This window comes from Pteropus medius, unplaced genomic scaffold (assembly GCF_902729225.1).
Source record: "Pteropus medius unplaced genomic scaffold, Ma_sr-lr_union100, whole genome shotgun sequence".
Lineage (NCBI taxonomy): Eukaryota > Metazoa > Chordata > Mammalia > Chiroptera > Pteropodidae > Pteropus > Pteropus medius.
The window spans coordinates 10,017,459-10,031,416 of record NW_024347790.1 but is presented as its reverse complement, the minus strand read 5'-3'; the positions used below and the strand labels follow the sequence as shown (position 1 = coordinate 10,031,416).

The window sequence follows — 13,958 nt, the reverse complement described above, 5'->3', positions numbered from 1 at the left end:
CTTCATATCCTGGACCTTCCATTTACTAGTTATTTGGAGCATTTCTGAACCAAATGTCAGTGGAGGCCAGAACACCTACCTTTACGGAATTATAGCAAGAGCTAAAGTATAAGAAAAAGTTTTCCTGTGCCTTCAAGATTTAATTCAAATCCTTGAAACAAAAACTAAAACTGCCAAATTGACATTTTATACAAGTATAAAATGGTATATACTTCACAGTACACCTTCTAATTAAAAGACATATAAATTGATAGGAAGAGGTCACCTTAAAAATTCACTTTCTATTATGTTTATTTATGTTGCTATAGTTTTTATGTTCCAACAATTAAAAGAATTTTTAGCTACAGGGCACAGTGAAGTGGTACTATTAGGAAATAAAGCAGATCTACTAAAATATAACTTTCATAAATTAAATGATACCAATTAGAAACATCTTCAAAGGGACTCTGAGCGGGGGAGGTTGATAAGAGTAAAGGTGGTCAAAATATGGTGACAGATGGAAATTTAACTTTGGGTGGTGAACACGTAACGCAATATACATATGATGTATTCTGAATTTTGAACACTTAAAACCTATATGATTTTATTAACCAATGTCACCCCAATAAATTTAACTTAAAAAAATATAAAATAGATTGACATCATCTGACACTTGGGAAAAAATGTTTCTATAAAAATTTTTACCTTGGTGATGTGTCATCCTTCAACAAGTTGTTAATGCGATTGACTATCCAGCTAAAGAGACGGCCATATAAAGTTTTAGCCATAGCATCTCTGACATCAGTAGCTTTTTCTACAGTATTGGGTTGTATAATGGTTTCTCCTCTAGTGACCACACAGTGGGAGGTGAGAGCTTCTTGTAGCTCATCTGGCTGAATGCAAAGCAAAGAAGCAGCTAAAAAAGAAACAGATCTGTTGTTAGAAGATATTATAGCAGTGAAGTAACTTCCCAGAGAATAAAAATGTCTTAACTGACCTTCTTCAAACGCCATGAAATCAATATGTGAATATTTTGTAATGTAAAATTCAGTTATTGTTTAATAATCTTGACCATTTGTCACTATCTATCTCTACTGGCCAACTGTGGGCTGCTATAAAATATAGCATGGCACAAAGCAAAGTGGCTGACAGAGTGAAATGTCTGTACATGCGAGTGTTTGTTATGTGGTGCCAACATGATTTCACTGAATTATGTTAAGTAATTTAAGACATAGTGAATAGATAGCATAATTTGGATACCATTACTATATACACATTTTCAAAATGTAAAAACTAATTGGAAGGTAACGTAGACTTTAGGGATATACCCAAATGAATGTATTTTATGTACCTTCTGCAGTATAAAAGAACAGAAAAAGACATTCATATTCAACCCAAAGAACATAAACCTATCCTGACATTCATATACCTTTTACCATAGTCCCTTTCAGTTACATATTTCTTTGCTAAATTTGGTAGAACTTGATGGCCAAATAAACATTATTTAGTCTTTAATGATAATTATTCATCATAGTTTGGTTATTTCTAAGTATATTCATACCTACAACATGCCTTTATTGTAATTCATTCTGTTAGCTGTTGATAATTCTCCTAATTATGATCAGATGGTGAGATTTGAATCTTATCTTTGGAGTCTTCTGGTTATTCCTTCCACTTCTGATAATCTAATATCTTATGTGCCAATTAAGTTTTTTTAATACATGAAAAATTAGAACAGGTTTCCAGGTCCACGCCAATCATTACATGCTAATCTCAGACATTTGTTCTGCTGCATTGCCAAGCTGGTTCCAGAGACAGTGGGATGGAAATAACAAGGACCTGGGACAGGTCCAGCCCAGGATGGGTTGGCATTTGGCCCGATGAAAATTACCCTAAAACATCTCATGTTGTTGCTGAGCAAGTATAAATTAGAAAAAATATACAAATAAAAATGTATATCATGCAATTATCCTTATGTGACACAAACAGTATGTCATTCGACTCTCTTTAAGAGTTCAGTTGTGAATGGAAGAGAACAGAACTCACAGTTCTCCAGCGCAGCATGATTGGGAATGTGGCTCTTGTCAGTCTGGAATTCAGTTGCCACAGAAGAAAACTCAATGTTTCCCACATTCAAGATGGCAGCGAGAATACTGTATATACTTCCGAGTTGCTGAAAGACAGCACAGAAATGTTAGCATCATTCTTCTGTCGAGTAGAGCAGTGACTGCAGCTGGGAACAACCTGGGGAAGAATCTTTAGGCTCTAGAATAAGATGGTCACCCTGCAGACTATGATGTCAGACTAAGGACCCAGGTAGGCAAGGTTCCAGAGAAGCAGGGGCTTGCGATTTTATCTTCAGAGGTGAGCATGGTGCCTGTTACCCAGGGAGTGCTAAAAATATTTTATGAATGCAAATATGAATACAAAGTAGAAATGAGGAGCTCCCCTCAGGGCAGCAGAAATATCTAATTCATTAGGCCACAGAGAAATCTCTCCATGTGAAACTTAACTTTGGAACTTAATGTGGTTGTTTCCATATGCGCATCTTTCTTGAGGTCATCTTAAAAGAGAGGTTGTACGTGTGGAGAAAGGATAGCTAAAGAAGAAAACTCCAAAGATCCCAGCACTAAAATCAAAAGACACGCGTGGTTTAAGACTAGGCATGAGAACTTTGGACTAAAGCCTAGAGTTTACAGTAATTGCTTTTTTTTTTTTTTTAATCACAAAATCCTAAATGGTACAGTGAGGAACAGGAAATAAAATCCTTTATTGTTTTCTTATTTTGCTGCATTTATTTTAGCCTGGCACCTATACTTAACTAAAAATGATTATTTTACTCACTCCAACATTCTGAGTCAAGATAAATGCTGGAGATGAAAAATATCTTCAGGGATATTTATTCATTCATATATAACATGTATGTTAAATAAATATATAAATATATTTGTTGAATGAATCCTCACCAGCATTGGGTGTCAGTGTTTTGAATCTTGCTCATTCTAATAGGCATGTAGTGGTATCTCATTGTTGTTATAGTTTCTTATGTAAAAAACAACATTTCTGCTTCTGAACTTAAAGATCCTGAAGATAAAGATCTACGGCTGGTCCACAGGCCCTGTTTAATATCTAGCCCATTGCTTTCTCATGTTTGGCGATGACTCAAGGTCTGCGTAATGAATGAATAAGTATGCTTTTTATGGTAGATTATGAATATCGTGGTGTCCAGGGAAAGTAGAATGAATATGTCACCTTATAGCTCATTATAAAATATAGGATGTATCTGATTTACAAAACATTATATTCAAAAAGTGTCTTTGTAAGTGACTTTGGGACATGACGTATAATGCTGTAATACAAAACACCTTCCTCCTTGTTGTCTTTGTCAGCCTCAATGTGTAACTTGCTCCGAAGGTAAAATGGAACATTTCCTTAGTTGAGCCCACCATAATTCACGATCTAACCAAAACAGTGCACCTTTGTAATAAAAAGATAGAAAACAATATTATCGAATTATGTTTTTTAAATGATAAACTAAATAGACTATATCCTCAAACGAATAGATATGTAATTTAAGATGAATAATTATACCTGAACATATTATAATATCAGACTGAAAACAACCCTGAAAATAAGAATATGTCCCCATGGGCTTGAATTCTGACACTTGAGGAAAAGCAGTTTTTTAAGGAGAAAATGAGAGAGTTTTGTATAGATTCTAAAAGAGATTCTGTGAACATTCAAGTGCAATAGTAATTGATGGCTCTGATCCTATTTCATGTTTAATTTAATTAAAAAATATTTTTTTCTTGATATGGGTGTTACTGATATAATGAGTTTAAAACTATAGCCTTTGAGCCTGGAGTTATAAAAAGAATGCAGAATTCAGTCATAAGGTATGGGGATTGGTTGAATCCAAGGAAATAGTGAACATATGGTTTATGGTTTCCCGATGATTCAAATCACAGCTCTGAGAATATATTCAGATCTGTGGTTTGAATCAATCATACTGGAAAAGCGTTTCTCAATCGGGGACCACTTTGCCTTGAGGGGTCATTTGGCAATGGCTGGAGACAGTTTTTGTTGTCACAGATGGGGCTGGGGTGTTACTGGCATCTAGTGGGTTGTGGCCAGAAATGCAGCTAAAGCTCCCACAATGCATAGGACAGCCCCGCAACAAGGGGTATCCAGCTTCAAATGTACGTAGTGTCAAGATTGAGAGACCCTGTCCTAGAGACATGCAGGACCTAGGTCCCAGACAAAGTCTTAAATTCTCTCTCTCTCGAAGATGACTCTGAACTTTCAGCCTTAGCTCACAACTCTAGGAAAACATAAGAATAGAGGTATTGAAGTAAATCGAATCTACAGTATTGATTGTGGGTTGAATGTGTGCCTCCCGAAATTCATGTTAAAGTCCTGACTCCTTAGAATGTGACCTTATTTGGACACAGGATCATTGCAAATGTAATTAGTTAAGATAAGGTCATACTGGAGTAGGATGGGCCCCTGAATCTAGTAATGAATGACGTCCTTCTAAAAGAACATGTGAAGAGACAGACAGACACACGCACGGAAAATACCACGTCAAGAAGAAGAGGGAAATCAGGGTGATACATGCGCAATCCAAGGAACACCAATAATGGCCAGGGGACCACCAGAAAACAGGAGAGAGGCGTGAAACAGATTCTCCCCACAGCCCTCAGAAGAATGCAATCTTGCCTCTGACTTCTAGGCTCTGGAACCGTGTGGGAATAAATTTCTGTTGCTTAAGCCACCCAATTTGTGGTACTTTGTTACGGCAGTTCTAGCGAACGAGTACAGTATCAATGCTTTTTTGTTAAATTTATGAATAAGACATGTAATCTTGTGACAATCAACGTGTTTATTCTTAAAAGTTTAAAACTGAAGGTAATGTTAGACACAAAGCAAAAAATCTGACAATTAGTCTTGTGACTTGAATCTAAATGCTTATCTGATAATACACATGATTCTTATTTGAAAAGTATAACATAATTTGAGTGCAAATCATATTCAAAGGTATAAGATGACTTGATCTATATTAATAATTTTAAATTATTAGATTTTCATGGCTAATAAGTCTAAGTGCTTAAGAAGATTTAGTTATATGATTAGAAAGTTTGGAAAGTGCTTACCAGTCCTTATAAGCCTGTGTGTCAGTCAGTTGCAATATTTGAAAGACAGGGAAGTACTAAATTTTTATATAGTTTCAGGTGTTTGAAGACATTTTTTTTTCATTAAAAAACTTTTTTTTAGATGAGGCAACTCTTGGTTGATCTCACAGATTGCAAGGACCTGGTCAACTTACAATCCCTTGTTTTTTATTTTTTACGCCTACAGCACCTGGTCTTCCTAGGTGGTCTCCCATCCAAGTACTAACCAGGCCCGACCCTGCTTAGCTTTCGAGATCAGATGGAATTGGGCTTGTTCAGGGTGACATGGCCATAGATTTGAAAAAAACTTAATTGTATCTGTTTAGGGCATTTTAAAGCTACATTTATGAGTTAAGTGAAGAAAGTTGACTGAAAGTTATTTCTATTCTTACACAAAGATTGATAAATTAAGAAATTGAAAAAAAAAAGGTGTAAAGAGAATGAGAAGCCAAAACACAGTGTAAGAGAAAATATTTGCAAAAGACACATCTGATCAAGAACTGTTATCATATATATACATATATATATATACGCATATATCCAATATATACATATATGTGTGTGTGTGTGTGTGTGTGTGTGTGTGTGTAATGAACTTTTAAAACTCAACAATTAAAAAAAATAATTAAAAAGTGGGCCAAAGATCTTAACAGACACCTCACCAAAGAAGATACATAGATGGCAAAGAAGATTATGAATAGATGATCCACAACATATGTCATCAGAGAGATGCAAATTTAAACCATAATGAGATACCACTACACACCTATTAGAATGTCCCAAATACCAAATACTGATAATACCAAATGCTGGTGAGGATATGGAGCAACAAGAATTCTCATTTACTGCTGGTGGAAACGTAACATAACACTGAGGTTACAGCCATACTGAAGACAGTTTGGGGATTTCTTACAAAACTAAACATACTCTTATCATATGATGTAGCAATTGAGGTCCTTGGTATTTACCCAAAGGGGATGAAAATTGATGTCCATACAAACACCTGTGCATAGATGTTTGTAGCAGCTTTATTCATAATTGCCAAAATTTGAAGTGACCAAGATGTCCTTTAGTAGGTGACTGGATAAACAAGCTGTGGTACATCTAGATAATGGATATTATTTAGCACTAAAAAGATATGAGATATCAAGCTACAAAATGACATGGAGGAAGCTTAAATGTACATTACTAGGTGAAAGAAGACAATCTGAAAAGGCTGCCTACTATGTGATCCCAATTACATAACGTTTTGGAAAAGGCAAAACTATGGAGACAGTAAAAAGATCAGTGGTTGCCAGGAGTTAGAGGCGGGAAGGGATGAACAGGTGGCACAGAGATGAATTTTAGGGCAGTGAAACCTCTCCGTGTGCACTACTCCATATGATATTGTAACAGTGGATACATGTCATTAAACATTTGTCCAAAGTCAAACTAAGGGCAATACTGAGAGTGAGTCGTAATGTAAACATGAACTTGGAGTGACAGTGATATGTGGATGTAGGCTCATCGCATGTAACAAATGTACCCCTCTGGGGGCAGCAGTGTTGACAGTGGGGAAGGCTGTGTGTGTGACAGGGCGTGTATGGGAACTGTTCCTTTCCAATCAATTTGGCTGTGAACTTAAAACTACTCTTAAGAAAAAAAAAAATTACAGGAAAAAAGATGTGTGAGCAGAATTAAAAGCTTAAGAAAAATACTAAGTACTTAGTTTGAAAATCATTAATATATTGAATTAATTATCCAAAATATGCCTCCTTTGAACATTAAAAACTAACGGGGGAACTGCCCATCAGGTTCATGTCTAGACTCACGAACCTGATCAACACACATGCTCAGCCTCTGTACCGGGCTCCTCCTAACTAGTCTCTACCTCTGGTCTTGCCCGTCTCCAATCCCTCTTCCACACAGTTGTCACAGTGATTCTTCCAGCAAGCAAATCAGATCATCTTATGTCCCCAGTTAACATCCTTCGATGGCCCTTATTTCCTTGAAGATAAAGTTCTAGCTCCTTAGCAAGGCATGAAAAGAAGGTTCTGCCTCTTCCAATGTACCTGCACCTTCATTTCCAGCTACTTTTCTCTCACAGAGTTTTCGGCTAGCTAAACTCCTTTAGGTGCCTCAAGTTCCACATTATTTTCATACTTTAGTTCCAGTTCACTGTTCCCCGCCCCGCCCCCTTCCCTACACACAATCTCTTCTTAGAAACGTCCAGTGATCAACCACCAAGACTTCATGTTTCTGTAACAGTCTCTGTTTCTCATCATGAAATCGACTACATTTTATTGAAATTATGCTTAGTGCATGTCTCTTCCATCAGATTATAAACTTGTTGAAGACAGAGACTGACAAATTCATATGACTGATTCCTAGCACAGAGCCTGGTATACAGCTGGCACTCAGTGAATGCTTACCAAACTGTTTCTATTGAGTCAGTCAAGTCACAGTAAAATTTCCCTCACTTTCAAGACAATCTTTTTCTTATTTGTATTGAAATCTTTACTTTCTGCCTCACACTTTCTGCTCTTCTCAGAACTTTTTAGAAAATTCTAATTGTCTCCTTTTTTGGTCTCAGGCTTTGTGTCCTGAGTTAGTAGTCAGATTTTATCAGAATAAGATTGTACTAAGCCCATTTGCTTTCTTCCAAAAGCCAATTATTAACTCCTTTAAGTGATAGAAACTTGTCATTGACATTCTAGAATAGTAACTGATTTTATGCATTTTGAATAAAGCCAAGGTATCAAATTATTTTTTAAATTGTCAAATGACTGTAGTGGACTAATATGCATTTCCCACCCTGATCAAAAACAATTTTTAAAAAATAAAATATTTCACAGAATTTCAACACTTTGTGTGATGCTTTAAAATACTCAAAAAGTTCTTTCGAAAATATTATCTGATCATAACTAAAGTCATAACTGATAATCCAAAGAAACTGTACTGGATGGTGATTCTAGACTCTTGTAAGAAATGGAAACAAAATTAAAGCAGAAAAAAAACCATTCTTATCTTAGACATAAGACATATGACTCTGTGCAGATAAGGAAACAAAAATTCCTGTCATGACATGGTAAAAAATGCCTCTAAATGAGTTGAATCATAAAGCTGTAGCAGGAAATCATATGTTTTAGAAAGTTTAGAGCTTTTCATTTCCATTCTGTTTTATTTTTAGAGACTATCCGATTTTGATTTGCCTGTTAACTTGCCTGGATTGTATTGAATCACAAATGTACAAGTGAATAGTAAACTCTAGAAATATTTAAGAGGACATATATATGGTGGGTACTGCCAACACCAATCAGAAAAATCAGAGAATCTGTATTGGAGAGTGATCAGAAACTGTGCTGCAGAAAATTGAGGGGAGGAAGCTATGCTTAGAAGATGCGAGAATCATGCTAATTCCCTTGATACTGAAAGTTGCCTCTTTCCAACATGGAATCAAAGTAGCTACTGAGACAAGGACATATCTAAGGAAGCTAGTAGGAGAACATAAAAAATTCAGGAGTGGGATAAAAAGGGAGTAAATATCCATTTGGTTTAATTGTAGTGACTCCAAACTGGGTCCGTCTGCCCTGTTAATTCTGAGTCTCTGCTTTTAGAAGAGAGACCACCATATCCTAAGAGAGTCACCTTGAACCAGATTAAAAGTCTTCACAAAATATTTAGAAGTAATTGTGCTTCAGCTCTAGAGACAGATGCTATATTTTCCTTTTTTTGTAAGCTATATGTTTGGGTGTTCAATAAACAGAATATGTTTATGTTTGGAATATACCGTTTTAAATAAATGAATTCTATTTGCCATTGGATGCTAGCTGCAAGACTGGTTTCATTTTTGTTACTAAACATTAGTTCACCAAGCAAGAGAAAGGAGTTGAGCCAAATAAAAGTGAAACATTACCTCTATTGAGTGGGGCTTAGAGGTAAACAAAACCAATTAACAGTGATTCCCTGCTTCTAAGACAGCAACCTGGGGAGGGGTGGGGGCAGGTAGGGAGTTGGTAAGATCAGCTCTTCCAATGACAAAAAGTAGGGAAAAGAAGTACAGAGAGGCCTGGCCCCTGGTCAGAACAGGATGCTTGCTTGGCGTACAGGATGCTTCGGTGTGAAGGATGCACTGAGATCCATTACCCTCTCCTGTTTTCCCCTTGCCAGGCAGCCAACAAAGCCAGACTGCAGTCCGAAGAAGCATCTACCTCTAGCAACATTCATCTTATGACCGAGAATTGGAGAAAAGGGCGGATATTGCTTTTTTCTTTATTCACTTGTCCCCTAAATAAACTGGATACCCCCTAATCTCCAAAGGTGCAAGCTGCAGGTGAGGACAAGGCTAGGGAGAAGCTTGAAGGGAGAAGGATGCAGCAGAAAGGGAGGAGCCAGATTTTAATTTTAATTTGGCAGGGGGAAGTGAAGAAGATGCACCCAGAAGGGGTTATGCCCAGGAAAAGATTGGGGTCAGGGCAGAGTTAGGGTAAACTAATTAGCATCATGTTATCCAGCCGAAACAGCAAATATCCTATTTTCACTCCTGATGCAGCCAACCTAGGATTAATGTGCTGAAATATTCAAGGGAGGATAAAAATCTTGGTCCTTTGAGCCAGAATGAGAGTGAAAGGCCTGAGTGGTTACCTATGATGATACTTGGAACATCAGAATTAGAGCATAAGGATGAGATTAGGTCTGGATCAGGGCGGCATGTGGAACCTCGTGGAGCTTCTCCTATAGTGCGTCTGAAATTTCTGGGTAGTGGTCATACGTCACCTGGAATATGGCTGGAATTCGTGCCTTCTGAGTCAGTGACATCCTTTCCCAGAGCTGAACTAATTACAAACACATTTATTTCATTAGTAATGAAAAATATCTATTTTATTAGGAAATGGATTAGGGTCACCTCTGACTCCAGATGTTACAGTTCAGACCTCCTTCCCAATAAGTAGTAAGGTGAGGTTAACAGCACAGTTTTCACCATGATATGGTGTCCATCACTAAAATCTCATGGTGTATGCAAGGTGTATGCCACTCTGCTCTTTACAATGTGCTATCCACAGTAAGTTCTACAAATTTACTAATCTCTCGATTGTCCAACTCCTATTCAGTCCTCATCATTTATCTCTCAACTCTCCAGCAAAGGCTATTACTTATTGGTCAAGCAAGTTCTCCTGTCCTCATACATCAATCCAGTCACCTTGACAATCTTTGCTGCCTTTTTTTTCCTTTTGTGAAGGCAGAATAGGGAAATGAGTTTCACATACTGGTCACTTTAAGAAGCAGGAATCTTCCTTGCCAGGAAAAAGTTCTTCATAGTTATATATTACAGCTAAGAGCAGAGTCTGTAAGTTTCCTCCTAAATCTTCAGGAATCTTATCAAACAATGGATTCTTTGTTCCATGTGACAACCTAAAAGCTATCTAATGCATCAACAGAGAAAAGGGCCCTAATTATCTCCTTTCTGCCTAGAGACCACAGAACCATTGCATTTTCTGATTTGAACTGCATTATAGTAGTTACAGTGTGGACCCGGAGTTGTAAGCCCAAGGACCAGGTCCGTGAATCTATGGAGAGAATGCATCATTCAAAAATGAAGATGGTCAAGTTGGAGCTTCTATTTCTAAACCAAACAGTTATTCGCTTCAGCCCAAGACTTTCTGTGAGTAGAGAATTTGACTAAGGACGCATTCAAACTTGGCCTGCCAAGGAGTCTATAGTTTGCCATTGCTTCCCTCTCGTCCATGCAATTCACAGTGTTCTGGAAAAACTGAGAACTCTTTGGGAAGTTATGGTCCCCAAAATTGTTACTTCTCTTTGGTTGGTCCTGGATACAGCCTGCCAGATCTCCCTTGGCTCCTCAACCTCTCACCTGCCTCTCTCCACAACCAATTAATCCATTTAGAAACAGAGTAGCAACGTATATTCCTAACTCAAGGAGGAATTCTAAATTCTGGGGCTGTAAAGCATCCAGGTAGGGAGTCTCCCCATCACATCTGAACTCCTCTTGGTTACGGAGAAAGGCCACACTAGCAAGATTAACTATAATAGGTGAAATGTTTCCTGATGGATAAAGATTACCCCGATTTACCTAAATATTCTCCCGCAGGTAGACCCTAATTTCAATTCAAAAGAAAAAATCATTTAACTGTCTTTCTTTTCCAACATGACCCAGTTACTAGAGACCATACTTCGTTCCTCAGGGTCAAGGTCTTGAAAGTATCCTCCCCACAGGCCTGCAGCAAGAACACCCACGGTGGAACCAAAAGCTTTCGAAGATGAAGCGATACTGTAGTACTTAGCAGTAAGGTCTCATAGTTTCATATTTGGAGAAAAAGCACTTTTCTCTATGCAAACTTTTCTCTATGCAAGAACATGTACATCTTTAAAAATATTACTTTCTGGCAAGCAAATGAATCAATGAACTAAAGGTTATTACTGGCAGCCTTCCATTTTAGTCAGGAGTCAACTCTGCCTTAAAAACACACTATGAAATGATTAGATAATTTCATTGCACATAATTTAAATGATTTTGGTAAAGTTTCACTTATATCGGCATCTCTACATTTTATATTCTGTAGACAAAGTTTTCCAAATTTTTAGAGAAGAATGAAGTATTATTTTTAGCTCAAACTTTTAGATCTGATAACCCAAGGAATCACAGTAAAGTTCTTAAACAGACACATTAACTGTTTAAAGCTGCAGGAGTGTCATCTATGAAAATGAAATTAAAATTCAACGAATTGCACATTAGTTTCCTAAAAGAGTTCATCTAAAAGCCTGATTCACATTCAGAGTGAAATATTCTTTATCACTGGATCAAATCAACACAGCAAACAGTAAACTGCTATGAGTAGAGTCTGAAAGTTTCTTTAAAAGCCTTCAGGAGGCTTTTTAAACAAAACACTGTTATAAAAATTAAAAAATACAACCATTGGCACAGAAATAAATCTTTATGACGTGGGTAAATTCAGAGCCTTAAATGCCTTCATTATTAATAAGAAAAATGAAGAAATAGAGATATCCAGTATTCTCTTTTTTTAAAAAAACAAGAAAATAAATGACTAAATTAATAAATATATAAAAATAAAATGGAAATCGATAATACAGAAAATGAAAAAAATTATAGGATGGATAAATGTATCCATTATCTGTTGTTTGGGTTTTGTTTTTAAGATTGAAAACCCCTTGTAAGATGAGTTAAAAATAAAAAAAAGCAAAGCCAAAAAATATATAAGATTAGAATGTGAAAGGAAATGCAGCTAGAATTACAGAATAAATTAAAAGCCTTTTAAGAAAATTTATCGATCAAATCTGTGACATCTGATTTGACGATGATTTCTTAGCAAAATACAGACAAAAGAAAATAAAAATTTGAATAGGTAATTGTCATAGAAGAATCAAAGGTAATTAAAGATTCAATATCAAAAAGGCCCCTGGACAAGAGGCACACACAGCTAAGTTTTATCTTATCTTAATTCAAAGTTTTAAAAACCAGTGTTTTCCAGTCTTCTCTAATGGTGAGCATCATCTGGGATGTGTATGAAAGGCACAGATAACTAGGTATCTTCCCTGGAAATTCTCATATCGCACGACTGGTTAGGACCTAGCTATATTTGTCTAAGTCCTTTATATCTTCAGAGACATTGGGAACTGATTCTAACTCTGATTTAAACTCTTATAGGACGAAGGAAAAAAAAAATTAAAAGCCTTACTGGCATAACTTTAATTCTCAAATCTGATAAGGATATAAAAAGAAAACTAAAACAATAGATAAATCTCATTCATAAACATAGGTGCAAAAATTCTAAATAAAACACTAAGACACAGAATCCAGAAATTTGTTAAAAGAGAAATAAATACAGTTTAACTACACTGGGTTTATTCCAGAAATGTAAGGATAGTATACATTAAGAAATCTATCAACATAATAAGAGATACGAACAAATGGCTACAGAAAAACTTAATTATGTTATTAGGTAATGAAAATATATCTGATAAATTTCAGCAGGATTCTTAATAAAAACCTCAAGCAAAGTAGCAATAAAAAGAAATTATTTGTGATAAATGTTCTTTATCAGAAATAAGAGCAAAACACTAAAACCATTTCACTTAAAATCAGAAACTAGACAGGGGGCAAGCTATAATCACTATTGCTTAATACTGACTTAGACTCTAAATCTTAGATGCTCTAAAAATACAAAAGAAAAAGAAATGATTGACAACACAGAACAAAAGGGTAAAACTTCTTTTTGCTGATGACATGATTATATATTCAGAAAAGTCTACCAATGGAAGAAATATTTCATTTATAATAACACTCAAAACCATAACACAGTTAGAAAGAAATTTAAAAATAAAGCTTAAGTTCTAGATAAATAAAACTATAAATTATCAAACACTTAAGCAACATTTAAACACATGGAAAGGTATATCATGATTTGGAATGAGAAGACAGAACATCATAAAAACGACAATGCCCCCAAAGTAATATGTAAACTTAATACAATTCTAATTAGAATTCCAACTGCGTTCTGAGAATTGAAATAATTGATCTTAAGGTTTATATGGACAAACAAATGCCAGACGACAGCTAAGAAAAGCAAGGAAAAGAAGAACGTGAGAACAGGACTTGCCTTACTAGGTAGGATGCTTTACTAGAAAAACATAGTATCAAACCACCCTAATCAAGTCAACAGAATATTAGTATAGAAACAGAAACATAAACTGGTGGGTAAAATAGAGACATCAGAAACAGATTCCATGTTATATAAGGCCTTAACATATGATAAGTCAATCCAGTGAGAAAAAGGGTATAGTTTTTAACAA

General features: G+C 35.9%; 1 protein-coding gene and 1 pseudogene across 4 annotated transcripts in view; both read right to left on the bottom strand.

The window, feature by feature from the left end:
* Positions 1–13,958, bottom strand: part of MYO3A (myosin IIIA) — a 186,539-nt gene that overhangs the window by 70,226 nt on the left and 102,355 nt on the right. For all 4 annotated transcript variants that reach the window (XM_039877584.1, XM_039877586.1, XM_039877582.1 and 1 more), the window contains exons 17-18: positions 2,026–2,152; positions 685–895 (exon numbers count right to left, since the gene is read on the bottom strand). In XM_039877584.1, the coding sequence (XP_039733518.1) occupies positions 685–895; positions 2,026–2,152 (338 nt within the window). The remainder of the gene's footprint in view (positions 1–684; positions 896–2,025; positions 2,153–13,958) is intronic.
* Positions 5,329–5,447, bottom strand: LOC120614783 (uncharacterized; annotated as a pseudogene).